The sequence below is a fragment of the Stigmatopora nigra genome, chromosome 2 (assembly GCF_051989575.1).
Source record: "Stigmatopora nigra isolate UIUO_SnigA chromosome 2, RoL_Snig_1.1, whole genome shotgun sequence".
NCBI lineage: Eukaryota > Metazoa > Chordata > Actinopteri > Syngnathiformes > Syngnathidae > Stigmatopora > Stigmatopora nigra.
The window spans coordinates 16,021,738-16,049,180 of record NC_135509.1 but is presented as its reverse complement, the minus strand read 5'-3'; the positions used below and the strand labels follow the sequence as shown (position 1 = coordinate 16,049,180).

Genomic DNA, 27,443 nt, shown 5'->3' with positions numbered 1-27,443 from the left:
GAGGAAAGATTTTAAAATGATGTGTTGCTTAATGTCATTTGACTTTTATATCTAATGTTATCGGTTAAAGTTCAGCTGTATTCATTCGTTTCCAACCCTGGCTTTGCTTTGCGATTGGGCACTAATGCTGTCTGCAAATTAAAAAAAAAGAGCACTTTTTAACCCCGAGGGTAAATTGATTTGTCTCTCATGGTATTTAGGATGAAGCAAACATTGCCATTGGTTTTGTTTTAATTAGAAATGTAAAAGAACATTAATGGTCAACCAGCAATTTGGGTCTATAAAGACAAGCTTGTCAATAAGCAATTACTTGCTATTGGCTAGCCAAAATAAACACTCCACAAACTCATAATAATCATTTTAACATTGCCACTTGTTTACTAAGTCTTGTTGTTCCAGAAGCCCAAAGCATATCTGCATACATTTTTTTTAAAACGCAGTAGAACATAACATACTCTCTCACCTCTTATTTAAAAACTGAAGAGCCTCATTTACTGCCCCGTGGCTGCAAATTAAACATCATAATGCTGTATTGGTCGTAGGTTACCATCAGTGAGGGTATCTTAAGTGTTCTTGTGCAGCCGCAGCGGGGGAAGCACTAGAGATATCAATAGATGTTGTATCTCAGCTGTGCACTGTTTTCGTAGCTAAAAAACAAATTCTGCAATTACAAAAAAGTTTTTATTGTTTTAAACCAAATTATCGAACAGTACAAACAATGATAATACACTAAGCCATCATTAAAATGATGAGTTGCAGCCCTAATTTTCTATTGTCCTTTGAGAAAAAAATGTCTTGTAGGTATTTTATATGAAACAGTCAAAAAAATCAACAGTAAAATGGCTGTTAAACATAAGAATGTATGTAAAATAATTCTCTCTGAAAGCAAAACAAAAGTAAGAATTATCGCATCAGGTTTAAAAGCCAAACCAGATGAGGCCCTAGTTAAAATGAATTTGTTGTTACTTCATTTTCACCCGCACACCTGTACAATATTTTTTAGCATGTTGTTCCCATTTTAACTTTGTCTTTCCCTCTGCTTGCAGCATGAAGTTGAGTCCAGACGAAGGTAAGGATACAAATCCATGTTCACTTTCTTTGCAGCACAATATTTAAGAATAAACTAATGGCTCTTTACAACCATTCACTTCTACCATCTTAAATGTTGTCACCCTCTCCAAACTAGATACTAACAAAGAACATTCAAGGTTCAGTAGCAATACAAACTCACCTTTGCCAGCATGATTCTCAGCTATACTTGTCTAGCAAAGAGGTGTTTTCACATTTGAGTCACGTTGACTTCTCAGCAAGGCAATTAGTCGTTCTCATCTTTGTGTGCCAGATTGAAGCATAAAAATTGATCGTATCTTTTGCTCCCTATGCGACATAAAATGTCTCGAACTATCTATATAAAATTACTCTGAATGTGTGTTTGTGTGCAAACCAGGAAAAGATTGTTCTTTCATTTGTACAGTCAAATTTTCTCCTTTAATCCCTGCAAAGTTGCAAGTCACAATGGTAAACACTGAATGATTTTTTAAAAAGCTGCTTAAGTGACTTTTTGTTGGTGTTTTTTTTGCACCAAAAGGCAATTTTTCGTTTTGTCTATATCTGCCCATCCTAAAACCATCCTCCAAATTCCATGACTCACACTTAGTGGTGACTTTATATGTCAAAGGGAAGGGGTCCTTTGTGTCTTTTGATTGCTTGCCTTTTCACTCCCATTTAAGGTCAACTTTTACCCACAGAACAAGATTGAAGTCTATCTTTTTTTTAGTGCGTGCACTCTTTTTTTTTTTTATTTGTACACTGGCTTCACACTGTAGTACACAGAAAAGCTCCAAACACCATTTGTGAATATTTTGCATATTCCTGTGTGTTGTCTTGCAATTTGTTCTAAACAAGGACTGTGTTAGCAAATGGTTACATTTGTTTCCATTTTGCATTTGCATTATTTATCTTGCGTACTACGTTGCACTCAAAAGATGCATAGAACTAGCGCACGGCTCACATCTGGCCAGATTGAGGCTCATGTGCGTGTTAGAACAGTACAATTTTTGGGCTGCATTTGGTCTAAAACTAAAATACATTTTATAGATACATTAATTCATTTATTTTCCAAACCGCTTATCTTCATGGAGGTGTTTGAGCCCATGCTTGCTCACTCCGGGGACCAGGGAGGGTACACCCTGAATTGGTGGCCATAAAATCACAGGGCACGAGGAAACAAACTTAAGAAAAATAAAAAAATTAAAACATTTGGATTGTCCAACCAGCCTACTATGCATGTTTTTGGAATATGGGATGAAACCGGAGTACCAGGAGAAAACCCATGTAAGCCCAGAGAGAACATGCAAATTCCACACAGTGACCCACCTGGCATTGAACCCTAGAACTGTGAAGCTGACGCGCTATCCACTACTCCCACTCGCCCACCGGACTGCCAATACAACATTATATGTTAAAGCAGGGGTGGCCAAGTCTGGTCCTCAAGAGCCCCTATCCAGTCTGTTTTCCATATCTTCCTCCACCACCACACCTGAATCAAATAATCTGGATCAGTTTCAAGCTTCTGGGCAGCTTGCTGATAAGTTGATCATTTTATTCAGTTGTAGTACAAGAGGGAGATATGGAAAACAGACAGGATAGGGGCTCACGAGGACTTGGCTACCACTTTGTTAAAGTAATAGGAAAATAGGGAACAACAGTCAAAATAAACACATTCTAGATAGATTCTGCATAAAATAATTTTAATCGACTTTGCACTTATAGGCAAGTCATTTATTGTTCAACCAGTATTATGAGCTCCATTTTGGAGCAGATGGCAGCAAGGCTGGACTGCAAGGTGATATGCAACTGCCCTTGGCCAAGGTTAACCCTTACACTTTTCACACTCCCAGGTATAACTACTATCATCCTCCATATTACACAAAAATTTAGTTGCTTACCAGAGAAGTACTACAGGGTTGGGAAGAGCTAAACTTCACAACTCTATGCGATTTTTATTGTGTACCAACGAGATGCATTTGACTAAATGCCTTTGAACAAAATTTTTTGCGATTAATAAACTCAATCGCCGGGCTGTCCTAATTTCCATTACAATACATAGAATTATTTTGTGATAAGTATATCTTAAAGTTTAAAAAAATAATTACAATTTATCAGATTTATTAACTGTTTCCTTGTTCCTCACTACCCTTGTGAGGATAAGTGATTCAGGAAGTGAATGAATTAATCTTTCCTTAGTGTTTGTTTTAACTCTCAATTGGTCATTGAAAGCATATTCCATTACATTGAAATTAATAGCAGTTTTTGGCTTCCTTTTTTATGGTATAAATGCATGTGGAGACCTAGGGGACAACTCTGACAGAGAAGGAATTGGAGACATTGGAGAATGTCTTATCAGCCTATCTGTCGGAGTAGTTTGCCCTTCACACGGTCAAACAAATGAGCAAAGCCAGTCAGAGATGTGTCAGGGAATCACAGTTGGAGGACGTAGCATAAAAAAATGAAGGTAGGAAAGGAGCTGCATTTCCTCATAAAAAATTTACACGAGTTTCCCTAAAAGAGGGCCCACATGGCGAATTTTTCAGATTATGTGTGTGAGTGTGTGTGTTGTGTGTGTGTTTGCATTCAAAGCAAGCAATCAAAGTACAATGCAAAATTTAAAAAAAAATTACTGTAACAATAATACAATATAAACACTTTGGACTCTTACATTCATCACTATTTCAGCACCTTAGACTATATCATATTAGTACCTGAAAAACAATCTTTGGACAATACATCATCAGTTGAATGCCAAAAATGATGCCCTCTTTTGAATTGTTTACTGAACCAAAGCCATGCAATGCTGCCAATGGAGGATGTCCCTGGACAACAAATCGAGCATAACTGCATTCTACCAAGCACAGTAGCGATACCATTTATACACTGACTGCTTTTCATGGCATTGGTGAAAACAACTTGGAATGTAGTCGGATAAGGCATTTATACTTTGGATTCCAATTCCAGTCATATGGATTTAGATCTGCCGATCACGAAACCAACACATTGCACATGCGTGAGTTAAAAATATTTATTGCTTTTAGCTAGCCCGGGTAAAATTTTCTGGATTAAACAAAATATATAACCTTTTTTAAATACTATGCAATGTAAAATTCAAAACAAGTAAACCAGAAAGATTTAAAAAATCAACCGATTAGTAACACAGTCATGACCAGATCTAAATAACTCCGATTCTCTACTAGAAGGCTATGCTGTAAAATAACCAAATAAACACAATAGCAGATGGACACTGCTTAGATCATATCTCACATTTAAAAAAAGGTGTAAAATGCTGGTTTCATAGCATTCAATTGCAGTAAAGTATTCAGCAATTTATAGAAATTACCTTGTGTATTGTTATTTTGTGAAAATAGACAATATAGTGGCTTTCTTGCTTAGTATTCAAAGTAGTATTGGTCCATTTCCTTTGTAATGATTCCTGTAAGATGGTCTACCACACCTCAAAATAAAAAAAAAATAAAAAAAACAATGGCACCCTAAGTGAAATTGAAGTGCATTTGCTATGGATAAGAAAAAGCAAATCCATATAAGACTGTGAAACTCCCATTAAGTTTTCGATTTAGTAGTAGACAATTGTCTTGTACAGCTCTGGTAGAGCTATATCTGTAAAATAGTTACATTCAGGTAAGCACATAAGACTCCAAATGAGAGAATGGATAAAGCAATCCCGTTTCCTCCACCTCTGATGGACAGTGGTCATAGTCAAATGAATTCAATATTTTTTTTGTGTTATCCTTTTACCCCTTGAATTGCCCTATTTTCATGATTTGCTATTGGCTATAAATGTACCCTTTACTCTTATACACATTGTAAAATATCCACACATCAGATCTCTGTGTGTGGTACAGTGGCTTCTGTTTGTAACTGTGTGGGCATAGCATCCCTGAATGGATAATTGGAATGAAATTTGAGCAGACTTTAGTTGCCATTTGGGAAAGCATAGCATCCCTAAATTAAGCCTTTCAGGCTTGCTCAAAAACTTGAGTTGAAGTGTTCTGGCATGAATTGTCGATATCGTAAGTGCTCAGTGCATTGATGTGAGAGATCAAATTCAGTAGCCGTTGCTTGCATGCGTACTTGACGCAGCAAGAGGCGCAGATACTGCACAAAAGTAGGACATAGCTGGTGTAAGTCCAGTGTAATTTGTAATTTACTTAAAATTTTCTCTAAATACTTCTAAGATCCAGGTTTGAAAGACCGTTGTACGTAGTCAGGTGTCATTGCTATTCCTAAGGAATCAGTAGGTGGTGTGATGGAGGGCCGAGAGTGCAACAAAACTGTCAGAATACACAAGCTACATCTATCAAGATGAAGGGATCCTTCAGAATTTTGTTACCGTGAAGCTACTGACATTTGACAGATTTCTATGCGGCCTAGGTTACTGTATCTTGCGCAAGTAGCACCATGAAACACTTCCTGCCATCCCTGTAGTAGTTTGTTTTAGTACTGAAATCCATGGAGATTTTATACCTTCATACGGTCAATGTTATGATGGGCCTTTCACAACCGTCTATAGAAGACAACTGTAGCCATCCTACTGTTCCACTGATGCCCACTTAATGCAACACCTATTAACCAGATCTTTGCGAATCCAGTAAACAAGGACATTCACCATTGCAACTCCAGTAGTCCTTTGAATTTCATGGATAATACAGACCAGACATGAACGCGCTAACCGGAAAAACTCCTTTGTAGGATCATCAATGTATGACAGCAACAGATACTCCAGTGAAAATGAAGAATAATACCCTAAATTTTTGGCAATAAGCAGCTACTAATTTCCTCACCTTTGAAGCCTGCTGGTTACTGTCAAGTTCGGTTTATTAGCATACATCTATATTAGAAAAATATTGTGGTTCATATATAACAGGAAGAGAGAAATTAACTCAAACATAGCACTGATAGAAATATGGATCATTTTTCTGAAGAATTTCAGTTCTCTAATAATTGATTTGTTTTAAATAGAAATGTTCTTGCTCTGGCGAGATTTTTTTGGCTGGCCAAATATGGAATCTGTCTTATCCGTGTAGTTTGCGCTCAAAACATCTTTTTTTGTATTTTATCTCTATCTCTATGTGACATGTTTCTACTCAATTTTTTTATTGCCTCACTCAAACATTTCTATTCCACAGCAGAACACACGCGCACACACCCACGGACACACACTAGCACACAGGTAGCAAACAGGATACTGTGAGAATACATAATTCATATCAATGCTGCATATTGTCAACGTTTTCTAAGGTGCCATTCAGGCACTCATGTGATGATAGGCATTGTGTGTGGGTTTGTGTGTGTGTTTACGTGCATTTAAACTGACAAAAGAAAAGCTTAAGCAGAACTTTGTACACACACTTTGTACATTGTACACATTTTTTAATTCTCTAAATACGTCTTCTATGGTTTTGAGCTGGAATAATGCATTTTTGAATTGTATGCAGGAGGTTGAATCGTATGATGCTGTTCGAGTGCGTTTAAACTAGTGTATCACAGTTCTCTCTTCCGCTATGTAATTGTATGTTCTCCCCATTTTTCAGTTAGTTTTCCATGTGTACTCTGATTTTCGCATGTTTCCAAAACAAACATGTTAGCTTCAATTAAACAACAAATAACTATTTGTATGTGACAATTTGTGTAAATGGTTGTTCGTCTAAACTGCAATTGACTAGAAAGCCAGTGTGTTCCCCTAGAGATCTCTTCTACCACCCTTGCAACACTAACGAGCTATTTAGCTTTGTTAATCAGAAATAACAGCCTGCATTGTAATTATAGCAATATGCTCTAATGCTGCCTTTCTTGTGATCCTACTTGTGGTGCAGTACATGTTTTTGTTGGGCTGACGAGTGCTTCTCATATTGACCTGCTTTCTGGACAGATAGAAAGCTCGATCGCAGTGCAAAGATAAGACATGATGTGTGTGCAATGCATCGGAGGCTTTGACATGGTAGAATAGGGTTACGACTGTGTTTGAGTTAATGCACTGAAATCTGAGGCACCAATGAATAATGAATTGTTAATCTGTGTGCAAACTACATCACCCCTTGCATATTGTTCTTTGCCATTCCTTCTTGCTCTTTGCGATGCAATGTGTGTCTTTTTGTTGCCTTCAATTTTGAAATGTTTTTGAATTTCTCCCGTTATTGAGGTGGGGTATATTTTTTGGTCATCAGCAAATATGTTGTAAAAGTAAACGATCAACAGAATATTTATATTTGTTCCACCTTGTTTAGAAGTCAACACACTATGACAATGTAACAATTTCTTCACTTGACATTACAAGAGGGATTGTACCAATCTGCTTCAAAATGCTACATTTCACTGGAGAACCAGGATTTAGTTGAAAATGGTGTGTCTTGGTTTTCCTTGAGAATGGCATCCAGTGCCTGGTTATACGGAGTTATATTTTCTTCCAAAAACTGCCTGAAAGTGATCATAATAGCTTGTGCTGAATAATCAGTCGGTTTCGCACCCTAGCACACCAAGCCCCACTTTGGCCATTAAAACACTAAATTAAATTTCTCTTGACAGCTGGGATTTAATACTGACTCTCTGAGCCACCCTAGCCAAAAATAGTGTTTTTCTGGCGGCCAGGTCAGAGGTCTCTCTCTCTGTGTATCTCGTCATTCTGTATTGCTCTGGCTGTTTGTTTCTGTCTCTCTTGCCTGCTTCCACCAGTCATCGTCATCATTTAAGACCTCAGGAAGGCCTAAAAACCTTTTTACTGTATTTACTCAGTATAATCCATCATAGGCATTTTATATTACACTCTACTAAATGAGACGACAGTATGGTATCGTTCAGCCGTGCGGGGTTGCAATGACAAATGTCAGGGAGAAGCAGAAACGTCAGTGATCCTTTTGAGCTGAGAAGCAGGATGCACCCAAGGACACCTTTACAGTAGTTAGAAAGCAGACATGCACAAAATGTATGCAAACAATAATACATCTGTCAACATCTGGCACGGCAACATAACATTGAACGATAATAATATAAAATAAACAATACTATTTTACAGTAATCTGCTGCATTGTTTGCCATGAGCATTAGAGACCATAATTATTATTCTGTTGTCATGACCCAGTTCTGAATTGGGCTACCTGGTGCAAAATAGTTGTCATGTATTCATTGGGTAGGGCAAATGTCAACATGAATAACAATACCAAATGTTGTCCAATATTTGGATACTTTAAAAGTGAAATTAATTTCCCTTTGATCCATTCCTTTGATTCTTGCTCACCCCAATCAACTGTTCGCAACATTCTTAAGTATAACCCACTGCGACCTCAGCAACACCAGTAGACAAAGAAGACAAAAGAAAACAACTGTGTCATTGAGCGAGAGCTGGGAACCAATTAATGTAAAACAATAACTAACGTTGCTCAGCCAACTATGTGATGCGATTCATGTGTATTTAATTAGGCAGTCAATCAATGTCATTAATATTGCCTCAGATTATGTTCTGCTGTTTTGCAGGCTAGCACAGAGGTACTGGTATAGCTCTATGAATGAGTTTTTAATGAAATTACTGTAGTTTATTTAAACAGAACAGGAAGTAAAGACTATATTTGTGAGTATTTGAGGTCAATTCCAAGCATCAGCACTATCAGGAAAGTCATCTGAATTAATGCTGCTGAAGGCTTGATGTTTGGAAAGTTTACATTTTTATCAAATTATTGAAAAAGCGCAAAAAACATTCTATCAAAATAATGCATCCTTGTAACTAAATTTAGCTGAACTCAAATCAATTATTGTAAGCCTTTCAAGACACTCAAGACGTCCGGAAATGCCCAAAAAAATAAATTAAGATAGACAAAGCACAGTTTAAAAGCAAAATACTATAAGCTAGAGTGTTTAAAATGCAACAAAATACAAAATACAAATGTTACATTTAAAAGATTTGATTGATTCAAATTCAGGATTGATAGAAAAACATAAAATAACTAAGTTAAAGCTAAGCTGTCCTGCAATTTTCATATTCTGACGCCAAACAGTGGACATAATTCTCTTTGGTAATAAAATCCCTCTAGCATTTGATAAGCCTGATTAGCAGTGACATTAACATAGAAGCCTCATCATAGAACACTGGATATCACTATTTTTTTAAAACTATCCAACCACGCATGCTTAGGCTTAAATATTCTTTTGTTGTGGCAGCAATCAGCAGATTATAGCCTTTTTTTGTAATAACATAATTAAAAAGCTGACAGGGCAGTTATTTTTGTAAGTGGGTTTTGGGGACGAGTACAATCAGTGAAGTATAGGTTAAAATCCAGTTTCCTAAATGGCTGTGCACCGTTATGGAACAGCAGCCGGATCAAATATGTGTAAATTATCATCATCGTGCGTCGTTGCACACAATGGGTTTGCCGTACGGGTCCACTGTGGCTGTCAGATCAAATATGCATGGCTTTTATTTTTTCGAGGTGCCACAGCACAACGCATCAGGCATACAATTACAGTAATAGACACTGAAATGCAGATTTGCACTCGACTAGTATCATCCCAGGAAGTCTGTGTTTGGCGAATTATAGTCGGTATATTATGATGGAACTTATACTTAACAAATAACAAAACAAAACTAGCTTTTTTGCATGGGAATAACTTCTCTGGAATCCTCTGCAATTATTCCAAATCCTCAATGTTCCCCTCAATAAATCCACCTAATGACGTTTATTCTAAAATGCACTAGAAGTGCACTTGGTGTCCTGTAGTTATATAATGCAAAGCTTCAGCTAAATAGTCATTTTTTTGTTATTTAAAAAATATAGACAACCCTGAGATTACCATGCTTTTGACCTATCTTTCAAGGCACAAAGAATATTGTTTTATTGATGTAAAGAAAATACAGCAAATGGTGGACTAGATTTTTCTTTTACCAGGAAAAAAACAACCTTTTTACATCTTTATTTCTTAATTTTTGGTATAACGTATCTTCAGTAGTTTGTGTTGGGAAAAAATCATGCAGATAGGAATGAGTGTGGCAATGAATTGTTTATCAATGAATTGTGGGTTGTTAAAATGAAATGGTCTTGTATTTTTTTTCCCCCCATCTGTCTTAAATGTCTTTCTTATCACTGACTTGGATGACAGGATTGGACAAAGGGCAATTTTAGATGACAGAAGGCTTTGCCTAATATGCAGTCTGTCATAGACCTCTGTTCCGCAGCCTTTTTTCTTCTCTGTGCCCTCTTCACCATATGTGCCTCTGATATCCTACTAGAGAGGATGGTTCCGAAAGAGGAGGAGCCAGTATAGTTTTTCACAGGGTCTAAATATCATTTTAATTTCAAAGCCCTTCCAGTCCAATCCAGTTTTTGTAGTAACATGTTGGATAAGCCCTCTGTTTTGCTGATTAAGATGGCGCCGGCAGTCTACTGTTTAAGAAGGGGCTGTGAGAGCAAGTCAACAGGGGGCAGGGTTGCCAGCCTGCCAAGTATGTAGGCACTGCTGTGACCAGTTGGCCCTGAGATAATAGTCGTTTGGCTCCATCACAGAGCATAAATCAGGGTGACCCTTAAAATACAATGCCTTGTATTTGGTTGTGAAAAGTTTGAGAGTGGGCCGTGATGAAATATTGGTGGAGTCACAGAAGGTTGGAAAAGACTATATATATCAGATACAATCTGCTTAGGTGATATTATTGATGGAAGAGTGTGCAAATAACAAGTCAAAAGAAAATTCAAGAGTGGAGACCATGCATTGTAGGTGCTCAGTATTCATTACTTCGAAGCTGAAGCTGTGTGCCTACAGAAGAACAGATAAAGCTTTATCTCCCCAATGCATTTTCTCTTTGCTCTCATTTGGGCATGAAATTCAAACTTCACAAAGTATTAGATACTACAGAGTTTTCACTTTAAACTCCTTGGCTTTATTTGATCATCTAACTTTTGAGAAGACAGATTTTGCTCTTCTTGCAAAAATGGAATTGATTACCTGACCAGGGAGTTGTGTAATGAAGTGCGGTAAATACAACTTCTACCTCAGAGTTCTGTATTGGTAAGCTGCTTGGGGCTTGGCAACCTTCGTGCTTATCCCTCTGGGCAGTAATTTCAAGCGAACAAGAACAGACTCTTATTAAAATTAATTTGCTGAGAAAGAAAACTGTAGTCTTAATTGCCTTTGCTACATAAATCCTTACTATAGAATACTTAGAAATCAGATGTGCACCCTGCTCTTTCGACCGGGCCTTCACTCAACGATAAAAGATATTCATCATCAGAATTTTTGGATGTACATATTAATATACTGTATATGTTTCAATAGCTTATATACCCTTTTCTATACATTTTTATACAACAAAGGAATGTTTTAGTTGTTGTTTTTGTGTTTACGACCCAATTGTACTTACATTTCATGCCAAACGAGTGCTGCTTTTTATGAGCCCTTGAATGCATCACTGCTCATGCAGGTTTGCCTGCAGCTTTAGACGTTTCATTGTCTAAAATAATTGATCTCCCTCAAGATAAATAGTAAGGCAAATTTAGGTGCAAGATACAGTCGTACTTATACTTACGAAATCAATTGGGTCAGAACTGTTTTCTTAACTTGAACATTTCGTAAGTAGAGGTGTACTTTATATGTAAATTCCCTAATTCGTTCCACGATCCTCAGAAAAACTATTTTGTCCGCCAGAGCAAGCGGCAAGGGCTCGTTCTACCAGGGCCGAAAGCCTGTAACCTGAAAATTTCGTATCTAGAGGCATTCGTAAGTAGGAGTATGACTGCACTACTGAAACATGAAGAGTATAATGATATTTCCAAAAATGTAGTCTGTGAAACGTAGGAAAAAGAACCGTTCCAATTTGAATAGAGAGCTAGAACAATTATGCAGCTACAATTTATACCAGTGGAGTCTGTTCAAAGTGGTATTTACTGGGGACTGTCTGCAAGAAAATGTGCTCAGTTTGGAAGTTTCTTTCCACATTCGTTTTAGAGTGCAGCAGTCCTTCAATAATTTGTCTTTTGGACTCTCAGGACAAAATAATTTTTGAATCACTAAATGAGCCAATCAAAGATGGAAGTCAACTGGTGATATGATTATAATGTCTCTGCATTAATTAGTCTATAATTAGAAGTAGGCATCTGTGTTCAAATGGGTTGGGAATTCATTCATTTTGCTCTACCATAATTTAACTCAACACACCTGCTGCAGTACAGAAACCTGTGTGACCCATTAGCATAATTCAGTCTTGAATTCTGCTTCATTGACCTTTCCACCCTGCTGCCCACTATTAATGCCGGTAACCTCAGGATGATACATATATCATGCAGAGTGGTGTGCCCGTGATTCTTTAAAGGGACTGACAAATCAACGAAAAAATGAATACATTTTTGGATTGGGAGAAAGTAGACCGTTGTTAACAAACTTGGCAAATTTAAATAAATAGAAAATATTTTATGTTCTCCCGGGCTTGCATGGATTTTCTCTGGGTCCTCCGATTTCCTCCTACATCCCCAAAACATTTAGGATTTCCCCTAGGTATGAGTGTGTGCATGAATGGATGTGCGTCTCCTTGTGCCTTGCGACGGGCTGGCGACCAATTCAGGTTGTCCCTGCCTGGTGCCTGAAAGTCAGCTAGGATAACCTCCAGCCTACAATCCATGCAAAGATAAGCGGTACAGAAAATGAATGAATGAATAAATGAATACAGGATTCTGTGTCCTATTTTTGACTAATCCAAGTCAGAATACTAATCTAAGGAAAAGACAGCGTGTTTCATTCGTGAGATCCTTCCTCCCCAAACATAACCATGTGTAAACATGTGCGGAATGATGAGATTTATTCACAGTAACTCAAATTTTCACAATGACTAAGCTTTAGAACTCACAAAGATTCATACTTAGCAGCCACTAGAGCTTTGTCTCTGCCATGACGCATTGCCTTTTTATTTTACCCTGCCACTTCAATTCCTGCATAGACTAATTAAGTCTCTATAACAGTCATGGACCACTCCAGGCTGTTGTCTTGTTTTTCAAGGGAAACACTGTCCTAGTGAAAAGTGAGTCTGAGAGGACCAGACTGTCATTATAAATGACTCAGCCAGCTAAATAAATATGGATCACGTCAGACTACTATTTTAGTCAAATTTTATCAAACTAAAAAATTACAAAACCGTTGCTTTGATTTCAGCAAACATTTATTGAGATTTGTATCCCCAATTTTGCATCACTTCTGCTAAGTGCACATGCCTTTCCTTAGTCCCAAGAGAAACACCATTGGTGTGTATATGTCTTCCTATCTGTAAATGGGGTCATGGCTTGCACATTGTCAAGTCCTGCCCCCGGCCAGGCGCTATCTTTGCCAAAGAGGTAGCATTCCCTTCTGCTCGTCCCCCAAGGTGCCAGAAAAGCCAAAGCCAGCAGGTCCAGATGAAGTTGAAAAGATAGTGGTGAGTGACCGAGGCGATCCTCTCTATCTAGCAGATGCCTTAATCCATCAACATGTGATACACATATTTTTGACTACCAAAATTCGATGAAATTTAAACAGGAAATAAAATATGAGTAGGATTAGGATCATTTAAATATGGTTAAATACAGTTTAATCATAACATCATTACCATATCTCTTATGATCAGTGTTAGAATCTTTAATCATTAGAATGGCTTTGTAATGTTACCATGGAAGGAAAATGAAAAAAAATTCTCACCATCCTCTCACTGATCATCTCAACTGTTATTTCTTGACAATGGAGAAACTGCCACTGTTCTGTTTATTGTAAAATCCCACTATAGTTTCCATGTTTTCCCTCTCTCTTCACTTTTGTGAAAGAGAAGTGGAAATTCTCGTCATTAGGATACATACAATATATAGTTCATATCTGTCTCCTAGGATGTTCATGGCGAGGTGTTGGAAAGATCAGAGGCACACTCACACATAGGTGTGTGTGTGTGGCCTAATATGATGAAGCCAGGCTTGTCAGTTGAAAGAAAATACATTCAATTTATATGGATGAGGGAAGGCTGGCCAGTAAAATGGAACAAAGTAGGCCCATGGACATTTTACTGTGCTGTTCAAAATACGGGTTAATTACAGTACGTGTATTTGTCAGATTTTATTTTTTGCATTCCAAAATACAATAAAATGGATAGTTCTTTTTCTGTCATCTATTTCATGTAATTCTCCAACCCTGACCCTTACAAAGCTATTATGTTGAATCTCTCAGGAGAAGCGATGGGTTTTACTTCATTAAATTGTGGCAGAGTGTGCTGTTTCACTCAAGAAAAATGGTACCACTCATCCCCATGGGCTCTGTCAATAACCATTAAGGATCTTCTCTCATTAGACCAAACATCCTAGACCCTGAAGCTTGAGAATATTGCCACCTTATTTGAAGTCATACCAATTGAACCCATTCTAGTTGGAAATGCAAATGAGAGTTCACCGTTTTTTTTCTCCCCTCTTTGGGAGATTGCCACAATGCTGTATACATAACCTGAATCTAATCCAATCTATATCTTCTTAATCCTCCTCAAATAACTTGCTACAAAATGTACAGAAGATATAAAAAGTGGCCTGTTTGAAGAACTCACTTGCTAGTGGGGCATATAAGATGTTCATGGTAAAACTAATTGACTTTCCAAACCTGCTATTTTTCATATTTATACATAAAACATCGCCATCCTGCACGTGTCATTCGGTAAATACTTTTGGGATGTAGGTCGAACGTTGACGGTAAGGAAAATGAACACTTTGCAATAAAATACCTGACGAAAGCAAGATGAGGCTATGAAACACTCCCAAATGGCAGGCAAGATTTGCACAAAAACTTAAGGAAAAGGCTTCTGCTATATTGCAAAAAATAAAAGGGTGAAAATGTGGTGGTGCATCCACTTGGCTTTTAAATTCGAATTTTGGGTAATTGCCTGCAGCTGTGGCCGCTCCTCCCTGTGATGTCAAATTTATAATTCAATAAGAAAATACGTGCCCCTCCCCAAATTGCGCTAGGTCTCAAGGAATTGAGGAGGGGCCCTAGCAGTTCATGTTTGTGGCTGCAATTTTTTAAAAAAAGCATGCAATATTTCAAGAAGAATATTTTTGTTGTTGTTGTATCTACTCTTTCTGTATCCTAAACCATCATTTAAAAAATTAGAAACGATCAAAATTGGACCAAATTTTCAAAGTGCAAGATTTCAGCAAAACGACGTCAGAAAAAAAGAACGCGAGGAAGACGTTAAATCTCGGATTGCCTTAGCGTCACACAGGGAATTCTAGAATTCTCACCTTAAACATGGACGAAACGCACCTTTTTCCAAACTGAATTTCACTCATGGTGCCTCTTACTTGCAAAACTAAATGTGTTTTCAAAGTTGAGGTTAAATTGTTGAATTGAAAACTTATTTGAATAAATTTAATTTATCTCAGTTTATTTATTTTACATCATAAAAACCTGGATTTTTTTACAGAAGTATAGAGACCTTTGTATCTACTGTAGATATCCCGTTCCTCTACTCACTCACATCACCCCATCCCACCCTCAACACACACCACAAAGCTACTGCAGTATGATTCAAATATAGCTATATCTGGCTGGACCAAGCATGTGAAGCTGCCATAGATATGAGAGTGTTTCTCGACAATGACTTAAGACACTAGCAGCACTCTTGCTAGGAGCTGGAAATCAGGGCACGGCATTCTATCTCTCAATGCCTACTGGGGTTGGGGGATAAAAAAAAGAACAAAATAATCCAGACAAATGTCTAAAACTGTTTTGTATTTTGGGCTAACCTTGAGGGTGGGTTTATTATAGGGCTGCTGGGGAAATGTTCTTCCCAAAAGGTATGAATCCAAGAAAACTGCATCGTTTTTTTCTTTGTTCTCACAAAAATTAACTATCCCTATCCACACTCCTGGGGAAAAAAAGAAAACACTGTAGTTTGCATTGCATCCGGCAAGATATATTTAGAAAAATGGATAATCTGGCCTGTTAAATGTCCTTCATTGGTATATTATAGTGTGCATACGATATTGAAGTGAAGTAGTGTGATTCCTCCGGACATATAGTTGCATATTGATCTAAATTAAAGCCAAAAATATTGAATACAAAAATAATTTCAAAAGTTAAATGAAATTATGTCTGCAAAAGGATAGTTGCTCACTAGATGAGGACGGTGTTGCAAGGATTTAAGCAGTCAAAACCGCACTGCATTTTGTTGTTAAAGTTCGGATACATCGATCTTTGGATAAAGGTCAACAACCTGGTATGTTTTCCAATGTATAGTCATCAAAATTGACCAAGATTATCTTGGAAAAAGATTTGTTTACAACTACCAAGCAAATAAAATGGAAAGACTGTGGAGTCATAATTTATAAAAGCACCAATGTTTCCTGAAGGTAACATTATCTTTCACAAGCCCCCCACACCTCACTGATGAGGACAGACTGTTTAGTACTTGTGCTTATCCATAACCAAGGTTTTAGATCTCCTTGCCTAATATCAACCCCATCCTTTGGGCCACGGTCACATCAAGGGGAAGAGCCAATGATCGGTCTTGATCAATAATACATCGACTGCATTAAAGCTTATGAATAAGTCATGTAAGCTGAGAACCCAGGTGACAGCAATGACACACCCATATGCACGCACACACACACCCACAGCCAAATGATCTTTTATTATAGGGCATGGAAGATAAATGAACGAGGAGAGAAGGAGAGCAAAGCAAGGGCTTTAACTTTGCACTCAAGAATGTATCAAGCACTTGCTGACATTTTGTTGCATGTGAAGGCTTCTCTCTGTCCTTTTTCTGTCACCACCCCATTTCTCCCAAGGCCATATTTCTCTGTGGGTGGAATGAATAAGTTATTACACCTATCTCCTAAGTCTTAGAAAAGCCTTGCTTCATATAACTCTATTGCATTTGTACAATTTCCTGTTGATTCCTTGTACCGTATTTTCTGGACTATGAAGCTAAATTTTTCATTGTTTGGCTGGGTCAGGTTAGACCATTTTTTCTTCTCTGACCATTAATTGCCTTTTTTTAAAGCTACATTTAAAATTGTAATGTTAACATTTGTCAATTTAGCCTATTGTTACTTTAATGTGGTTTCTTCTTGGTTTCTGATTTTAAAGAAAAAATGCAATCCCAAAAATATAATTTATATTCCAGTGCGACTTATATTTTCTTCCCCTCTCCATTGGGTATGCGTCGATTTTTGTCACCTCTACTCAGGTGCGACTTGTATCCTGAAAAATAAGGCAATAATATATGCATATAAAACGTTGACATTTTATACTGGAAGGCAGTTTTAAATAGGAAAGGTTACCATTGAACATGTGTGTGCTGCTGGCAACAAAGCCTGGGCAGTCTATCTAATGCTGGAGCAATCTTAAAATATACAGTAAAATTACTGTGGTCAATGAAATTACATTTCGTGCTATTGCCAATTATTTTGTATGGGCGGGGGCAGCACTTTATCCCGTAGTTAATCTACTGAATGTACACTAAAGCTAGATGGGAAAAATCTAGCAATGGATTTATATGGGTTTAAATTAGTCACCATGTCATCCCTTCTATAGTCTGACTTGTTTTCAGAGGTGCCAACGTGTGTTTTTTGGAATGCTGCGGTGTTGTTGTTTTTGTTATGTTTTGTTTTTTGTATTGTTCTTTTCCTCAAAAGCTTTAAAGAAACAAGGGTAGTTCTGGCTCATGCTGTAGTGAATTTAGAGTGGTGTCTCTGCAGGAAGGGAGAGAAATCAGCTCTTTGTTTGAACGAACACAAATATCCTGGGAGCAGTGTTCAAAGTGATCATTGGCTCATATCAAAGATGTTGCTTTTCCCTTTCCCTCAAAGCTCCCACTGGGCCCAGCATTGGTTAGAAAAAACTAATGCAGTAAAGGTTCTACGCTGTTGAGCTGTGCCTGTGTATGCTAGAAATGTGTCCTTTTAGGAGAGAAAGGAGATGAGGTCAGATAATACAATCATGCCGCCACACAACACAAATCCAACAGGATTGTGTAGATCGCATCAATCTGGTGCTTGAAAGGATAACATTCCTTAAAAACATTATTTTTTCACACAGTGGCTTACATAATTAAAGACATGGTCTTGCACAACTTTTTGGCAATCGTTGAATTAATCTGTGCCAGTTCCGCTAGTCATAAACGTTTGCATAGACACACTTACTATTAACATTAAAGGCTGAGCAATAATAAAAGGAAGAAATCTGGAGGCTTGGGACCCCTTTAGCACATCCAATTATCAAGTGCGTCACAGTTTATAGTCTGAAGGTTTAACGTTTCTAAGACTCAAAAGTAGAGCAATTCCGGGGACAGCAGCCAAACTCTATTACAAGGTCATGAAAAACTAAGACTCCATATTTGAAATTATTAGGTTTGGGCTTAGTTTTACAGAACTAGAGGCTTTTTATTTAATCATTCATTCATCTTCTATACGGCACATCCTTGTAAGGGTAACAGTGATTCCCGGGGGCCTATCCCATCTGACTTTGGGTGACCAGTAGACTACACCCTAGACCGGTCGCCAGTCAGCCATAGGGCACACAGAGAGACAGACGACCATTCAACCGCAATCATACCGCCACCTGCAGGAATTAAGCTCACTCATGCCCACACAAGTCAAGCGGGTGAAACACTACACCATCAGGCGGCTGCGTTTTATACAGTAAGGTTTTATTACTCCAACTTTTTGGCTCCTCTGGACATACAGAAACCTTAGACATTGTAATGAGCTCCTATTGTCTTCCAATGACCTTCCTCTGTTATCATTGTCTTGTCTTGGTCTGTGTATTGAGGCTTAATAGAGATATAATTTAACTTTAGGGTACCAGTTAATAGAAGGAACTATGTTTGTTACATTTAGCAGTTTGTTCTTGCATTCATCCAGCAAATTATATGTAACAGAATGGTTATTTTTAGTTGCATTCAAAGCAAATCTGTAATGATCACTAGGCTTTAGTCAAATTATCTAATTGTTCATGGTTGCGTAAAAAATGCACAGTGTGCACTCATCAGTAAGCCTTTAGTTGATATAACACAATATATATTCACATAACATGTTTACTGTACAAACAGAAAATTAATAAAATATTATGTTGCCCATCTTTACCTTTGGGTAGTTATCTATATCTGAATTTAGACAAGAGCAATCCAACATGAGGGATAAAGTGACACATGTGATCATGAAGTTCAGTGGTTCTAACTGTGGTTAGGCGGATTTCTTACCAACGCTTGAATTTATAGGTTTATATTTTTTATTTTACTCTAGAACTATTCACTCTCCACGATCTAGAGGGTGTTATTATTTCTTTCAGTAAATTTGTTTTTGCAGTTGTACCATTTTTATTTTCAATTGTTTTCCTTGCACCTCCATAATGTTTCAAAATTGTGGAATTAAACCACAATTGTGGATTAAACCTGCTGATGGGTGTGGAACTCAATTACAGCAAACTTGATGTGTAGTAGACCTGTCTCTAGTTAGAGTGATTCTATTAGCCACCCTCTGATTGCTACAGCTCTTAGCAGTTTTTTATTCACTTTGTCTCCATCATTGGAAAGCTACTGAAAGAAAATTCACCCAATGGATAATTTTCTGCTTGAAATGTTGATTGATTGAAGCTGATTACATCTTACCAAGCTTCATTATTTTTCATAATATTTCTGTGCTGTATTTGTATTTTTTTTTAAAGGAATAAAAGATTGTTGATGCATTTTCTTTTTGTGCCACTTTCAGATTACCGATTCCAAGGGCAGCCCCAGTGGATAGGCGGGACTTTGACATAGATTCCAGACCCTCCATGGACCACACCCCATAATCCTACCCTCTATGTTCATGAGTTTGTGCCTGAACCCCCTATCACCCTCATGGTGTCTCTCCCTTCCTGAAATGACAATGAAGTGACCTTAAAGGCAGTTTATGACCCCTCGAGGGGGTCATAATATCTTTTCCCCCCAACTCCATAATTTTATATTTTTCTAAACCATTAAATTACCATAATGGAAACACTGCAGTTCTTTCCAATCGATTTTAATCTAGTCCAATTTCCAGTGGCAGTTGCAGCCAGGATTTGCTACAACTATGCCTGCGGTCTCGTAGTAGAAGATTGGACATGTTAAGCTCAGCAAATGTCAGAAATTGGGCATTTTTTCTATACTGGGATTTTTTACTTTAGATTCTTTCATTTTTAAAAAGAGCAGTGGTGAAAACAATTTTGAGTTTGCTTGTGACAAAAACTAACTTCTTTTTTATCCCCTTGTCTTTTCTGCTTCCTATCATCATGGTCCCTAAATGTTTTATTGCACAACAAGCCTTCATACTGAAATACTCAGTGACACACTTAGATTTAGTCGAAATGCAAAAGCTTGTAGGACTGTCAACTGAGGCATTCTGGGCAAAGTAAAATCCAGAAGGGTCTCCTTCCACTTTATTTATGCATGTTTTTGATGATGTCTATTTTTTAACCTGACACACTCACTGCCCCATGATTTGGGAAATATCAAAGTTGCACCTCCAGCAACGTTAAGCACACGGCGACACCCTTTGGCCAGACAGGCAGAAAAAAAATGCTTTTGGAAGTAGGGCTATTTGGGATTGAAGGAAAATACAAAACTCTTTTTAAGTGCTATCTCTATATGATGTCCACCCCGACTTAACTTGTAAGTAGCAAACTCGCCATCATGGATTGTTGGTTTGAAGATAGATGGGATTTCATGAACTAACTAAAATTACAATGTTCCTGACGAAGCTAAACTCATAAATAAATAAAACCAGCGGAAAACAAACTTTTTTTATGATGATCAAATATGAGTATTGATTTTTTTTTTAGCTTTTCTTTTCATGTAGCCAAAAAGCACAATATTCTGTGGTGCTTGATTTTCTCTTTGTTTTTTCACAATATTGGATTTGACATCATGACACTGGCATATTGATCATGTCGTGAGTTTAATTAGCCATCACTAATGACACCACACTGGATTCTGTACTCAGCATGCAGCGATGCTCATCAAAAAATGATGGGAGCTTTTTTCACCATGCCATCTTTTTCTATTTTTGTCTGACATAAAATAATAAACACTTTTAGATATGATGTGATGTGATGTGATGGGTAGAATCTGCATTTTCTTTTCAGGAAAGTCTTTAAACTTTTTAAGCAGGTGGGGGTAATTGAGGACAGGAAAGTAAATGAAGCACTGCAAGTCGCTGTACTTTGACTTTATCAAAATTCAAAGCAGCAATTTCCAGGCAGTCGTCGGGATAGAGGGTTCTGGAACAAAGGATATGGATAGAGTCTAAATGCTCCCTAGATATTCAGCATAAAATGTCATAATGCATGTGATGAGGCACAAATATGTTCATTTAAACTGGCTTTGAGTTCCAGAGTGTTTGTTAGCTGCTTCTGAAGAAATAGCGTTTTATTATCCAGAATGTAAGGGATCAAAATCTAATGGGGATGTCGTTTGGAACTGTTTAGTTGATTCACTGAATGTTTGGAAATGGATGTGGAATTGTTGAGTGTTGTTTAGTGCATCTCTTTAATCAACTTCTATTTGGTGTGTGTGACCCAGTCTAATTTTTGAGTGACTCGTTTAATTTTTTTCACCTGCAGGATGTTGAGACCACCGACATCAAAGACACAATGAAGGAAGGTAGCAATCTGCCTGTTGATTTTGGCAGAAAATGGAGAAGAGAAGATGTCTGATCTCATTTCACCTCAGAGACCACGGGGTACCTTTTTTTCCACAGCCAATTACACCTGCTCTTCCTAGTTCAATACAAGGAACAGGCAGGCGTGCATACACACAAACAACCCTGGGACATTTGCATCCTGCTGGGCATTTTTTTGTATTGACACAAATTAATTGGTTCGTGGATTGGGTGATTGAATTAGCTACGTGACAGGCTTACTAGAAATGGTGGCACTTTGATTGTACAGTTTAACAATACATTTGAACACTACCAGTTTGCATTGATGGAACATTCCCCCACACTTCACTGTGATGGCATGTAATGATGTTGTTTGAATTGAATTGAAAGGTTTATTGCCATTGTACATCAATGCATATGGTACATACTTTGTACAATGAGATGCATTCTACGTACAGCCATGATGCTACTCTGTAAGAACTGGCAGAATCAGGAAACTTTCAAACAAGCCAATACCCAAAGATTTGAGTGTCTGTGTCTTTGCGTTTGGCGTTTGTGTGGCTGTGCATTAGCTCGTGATAAATGACACACATTTGCACAGACCCACACCTCTCTATTTTGCTCTGATTGCATGTTCTTGTTTCATTCAACAGATTGAATTGCTTGTCTCACAGTAAATGCACTTTCTTCTACATCTCCTCTATACGCCCACAACACATACACACATGGCCTCCTCACATGCAAACATACATTGGCAAGACAAAATCACCATCACTCAAGGAAGAGTGCTTTGGATTTTCACATTTCTCCACTCAGATTTAACTACATACTGGAACTCAACACATTCTTTACAGTACCTGTTTTGTGTTGTAATGTATTTTTCAGTGGGAATTGAATTCAGTTTTTCAGTTAGTTGGATTGGGTAACTTTATTCATCCCGCATTTGGGAAACTTCGTTGTCACAGTAGCAAGAGGGTGAGAATGCAGATACATACAGGAAAGGCATTTTAGACATAAATAGATAAATATACATATATATATATATATATATATATATATATATATATATATATATATATATATATATATATATATATATATATATATATATATATATATATATATATATATATATATATATATATATATATATATATATATATATATATATATATATATATATATATATATATATATATATATATATATATATATATATATATATATATATATATATATATGTGTGTGTGTGTGTGTGTGTGTGTGTGTGTGTACATACACACACATACATGTACATCTATGTATACATACGGTAGGTCTTAATAGTTCGTAAGAGTATATAATTAAATGACCAAAAGATCAGAAAATATAAGAAATATATAGATAGATATAATGATATAGATATACATAAACTTCAAATAACATTTTAGTGTGCCTGACATTTATTCAGGAAGCAAGCCAGTGATAAACAAATTAGAGGTTTATATTTGCTGCAAAGTTTTTCCATCTTGCGTTTAGGTTAGTAAATTAAGATCGATTTAAAATAGATTTCTTCCTAGCGACACTGCACTTAAAGTAGTTACTATGTTTATGTTTCAATTTTATCACTAAAGAAGATATTGTGGGAATTGACTTGTTTGATTTGGAAATGATTTCTCAGTAGGCATGCTCGCCCAAGTGTGAAATTAAAGAACAACAAAAAAATAGTTTGCTATTGCTTCTGCCTATTTTTGACAATTCTTCTGCCCCCCAGTGATAGGTAAATGTGGTGGTAAATTTAATATGATCGTTGTATCGGGGGTTATAATCCCACAAGATTGTTAATGGTTTCCCATCTGATGAGCAAAAGGACTTCTGAGAAGGTTGTCTTTATTTGGCGCCTACAACATTGCTGAGAAACTGTCAATCATACATTCTTTCCTCATAGAGACTCTGTAAAAGGAGACTGCAACATCCCAGAATGACTGTCTTGACAGCTTCAATCAGTCAAGGGTGGCAGGTAGAGACAGCACCTTAGCCCATGAACAATGACTGGGTGGGGTCCAGGAATCCAGAGAATCCATTTATCCTGACGACAGCCTTGATCACGCTCACATCCTCAGGTCAGCAAATACTCTTTAGGGTTGCCCTGTTTCCTCTCCGGGGAATGTTTTTTTTCCCCATCAACTATCCTGTGCAGACAAGTATGAATTACAGATGGGGAACAAAGAGCAGAGATGTGCATGAGTGATGCATGATTGCAGTCTATAACGACTGTTGTGAACTGGTCCCATGCAAGGTATTAGAGATAGAGAATCATCATGATGTGGCTGCAGAGGGAAAAAGCTGCAATGGTTTGTTTCCTCTAGCTGATAATGGAACGTGTCTCTGAATCCTAATGAACATCCTTTCTAGATAACAGCTCCTGCTGTTGCTTGTGGGAACTGAAGCACATTACACTCTCGCCATCACATCTGTGATGAATTGCCTTGACAACGAGGAGAAATGTAGACTATAGAGAGGTGGGAGGAAAAGTAAAGTATTTGCAAGCTCTTTTTTCAAATGGGATCTTGTTTAGGCTATATTTTTCAATACTTTTGAAAGTTTTAGTCTCCTTCCAGGCAAATAAATGTCAGATTTGACAATGTGAAACTTGCATGAGTACAACTTTTCCCTACTTGGTTGTGGTGCAGGTTATCATTCAACTTCTTTGTGCCTCTGTTGCCTTCCAAGCTTGTTAACTGTATTCATGACACTTGTTTGTGTATAAGGGAGCAGTCTCATTATCTTGGGGGCACAGTAAATGATTTTACTCTAATCCAGGGACACACCAACATTAACTTTAATGTATTTGTTTTCTGTATTACGCCTTATTCATAGATAGAGGGGGGAAATGATACTAGAATTACCTGCGACTTAATAATTCACCTGAAAAGTTCTATGCCACACTGTTCACTCATTTTGCTGGAAAATACACAAAATGTCTTGTGATGAAGTTCTTTAAAGGGATTTAGTTTTGACATCGATAAAATACTTCATTTTTAGCACTCAGTGACAAGACACCTACTGATTTAGATACATTGTTAAAATAAAATAAAGGTAGTTTCTGTCATCATTCAGCATTTTCAAAGCATCCATCATTTTTTCGTGCTAGATTTACATAACCATGTGCTACGCCTGCCAGCCGTTCTGTTTCAGTTCCACTTTAACCAAACATGTATTTACCTCTCTGAGGATTGGGGACGTGGAAATTTCAATCAGTACATTTCAGTGTTAGGGAACTTAGTACGGTGACATTTAAACACAGCAGCGTGTGAGTTAGAAACGTGGCTTGACCTTGGGCTTTTGAATATAAATATTTATTTAGCAGTTTGTGCTTTGTTAAAAGCTTATTAAACAAACACAATTTATATTTTGGGCATTTGAATGGCTTAAAATGGTTGAGGACCCTAAATCTGCCCTAAAAAGAAAATAGGGCATATCCTTGTGATTAGAATTTTGATTTAGTTGTGTGATAAAAGGGTTGATATTAGCAATTATATTGAGGGCGAACCTTCTGTCAAGTTTGCACCGCTGACATTTCCAGAGTGAATTGCATTAATATGATGGAAAATCTGCTCTGCTGCATGTTTTATGGGATTAGCCTGCAGTGTTACCATGGCCTTTACACGACGGCAGCACAACTCACTTAATTGTTCCATTTACTCACATTTATTTATAAATTGGGAGGAAAGGGTCTCACTTTACATGCTATCAAATCTACATACATCAGGGCACAACTATTGAATGCTTGCCCTGCCAAAAATTGATCTATGTCACCGTGTGGCGCCATTCATCATTGCCCCCTTTCAAAATTTGGAGGTCAACCAAATGAAACAATTTTAAACATATCACAGAACATATTTAATGTTGTTTGACCGATAATCAGCCATTAGTTACTAGCCTGGGTCAATGAACCACATCGTCTGGGCAATGTTAACATAATAGCCAGTCACATGCACTTAACTCTATTTCACCAATTATCATGGATGTCCTGCAGTCTGTGAAATCGAAGTTGCCAAAGGATAGTGTGTTATACTGAATTATTGCAGTGATTTGCTACGTTTTACTGACTTGAAACTTTTAAGAATGTTAAGTAAGTGTTTTGGACTAAAGTTGAAGTTACAGACTGTTAGGAGGAATGCATTACGTTGTTGTTTGCATTGATTTTAGCATCAGCCTCTGCAAACGCCTTCTTTGTCGTTAGCTTTGACCTTCCGTCACAGGCGATTAGCTCATACCGTGCAGGGAAGAATTCAAAATGAAGAATGAAATTGTGCCATGCATTCCCAGTTTTCGGGCAAAGATACCCAAAGCTTAGTTGCACATGAACTATGACATCCTCTTAGTGACTACTAAGTCCAAGGTACTTCCGCAGATATGATAGTAATGATAATGAAATCTAGTGATTTCACTTGGCTTATAAGGACTAACCTTCATTTAATAGGCAAATAAAAAAAGTTAACATCTGAACTATTGAGTTATGTGGGCTGTATTCAATCAGGTGACTCGTGAGCCGTAGTTTGGATAATACTGATTTAATCCTCCCAATGTAATTTATTAGGGAGTCACATTTTCTTTTTCAATAAACATATATTCGCTGACTGTAAAAAAAATCATTCAGTTGCAATAAATTATCTAATTTAATCTAATAGCTCGGGGTTAGAGCATCCAATCAGCCTACCATGCATGTTTTTGGGATGTGGAAAAGAACTGGAGTACCCAGCACAAACCCATGCAAGCCCAGTTAGAACACACATTAAAAGCCTAAACACCACAGAGCATGGTCCAGACCTGGTTTCGAACCCCCAATCCTGCATAATTTATTAAATATATTTAACTCAACATATTTAATACAACATAAGAGTTTAGGATTACACGGATTGCACTGTCCAACCCCTCCATTAGTGCACCAAGGCAGTCGATTGAGATGAATATGTTCCAATTTTATCCGGCTACATGAGTGCATTGCAGGGTTTTTGGGTGCATGGGAGGACAGTGTACTGTGAACTGTTGTAGCCAGGACTGTTTTAGGATATGTACCTGTAGCCAGAATAATATATTTTTTAAATGCACCATCAATTTGCATGTGCAATTTCTCAGAGACAATTACTACAGAGAGCAATCAGTCCTCTTACCTTAATTAATATCTAGCCGCAATGGTCAAAAGGTTTAAACATCAGTGGATTCATATTAAAAGCGACAGTCATTAACAGATCTTCCAACATTTCACTTTTCTAACTCATCTCTCTGAGACTTTTTATTTCAATGTGTTGCTAGGAAAACAAAATGGAGAATATATTGGAGGTCTCAGTAAGTTATTTTCTTTTTTTCCAAGGCTGCTAAATTCTTTGTATGGTTTAAATTTTCCCAAGATGAATGCTTTACTGAATGAGCTAGGAAAAAATTAATTGTTCCTTAGAATTTGTATGTCTGTGTGTAAGGTGGCAGGTAGAAAAAGTTAGAAAACATCAAATAGAAGCAATGCTAATTAATTTTGCATCTGTTTTGTAAATGCAATGTTTTGAGATACCAATTCAAGTAACATGTTATTTTCCAATGTCAAAAACACCATTAATGATGCCCATAGTTGGCTGGGGTATGCTCCAGGCAGCCCCCATAACTCTTGTGAGGATAAGCGGTATATAAAATGAATGAACATGTTATTGTTACAGGGAGCATACAGGTACCGGAGTGCAATATAAACCTGCATCACTCCCTCTTAAACCCAGATTTGGTATTCTTAATGTCTTG

The 27,443-nt window shown here is 37.3% G+C and overlaps 1 protein-coding gene across 3 annotated transcripts in view; it reads left to right on the top strand.

Moving 5' to 3' along the window:
* Positions 1 to 22,188, top strand: part of trim44 (tripartite motif containing 44) — a 32,626-nt gene extending 10,438 nt beyond the window's left edge. For 2 of the 3 annotated variants that reach the window (XM_077710531.1, XM_077710528.1), the window contains 2 exons: positions 1,047 to 1,069; positions 19,761 to 20,911. In XM_077710531.1, the coding sequence (XP_077566657.1) occupies positions 1,047 to 1,069; positions 19,761 to 19,842 (105 nt within the window). In that variant the 3' untranslated portion in view covers positions 19,843 to 20,911. Of the gene's footprint in view, positions 1 to 1,046; positions 1,070 to 19,760; positions 20,912 to 21,633 lie in introns of those variants that run through there. The other variant, XM_077710529.1, reaches the window with a different exon arrangement.
* The last annotated feature ends 5,255 nt before the right edge of the window (positions 22,189 to 27,443 follow it).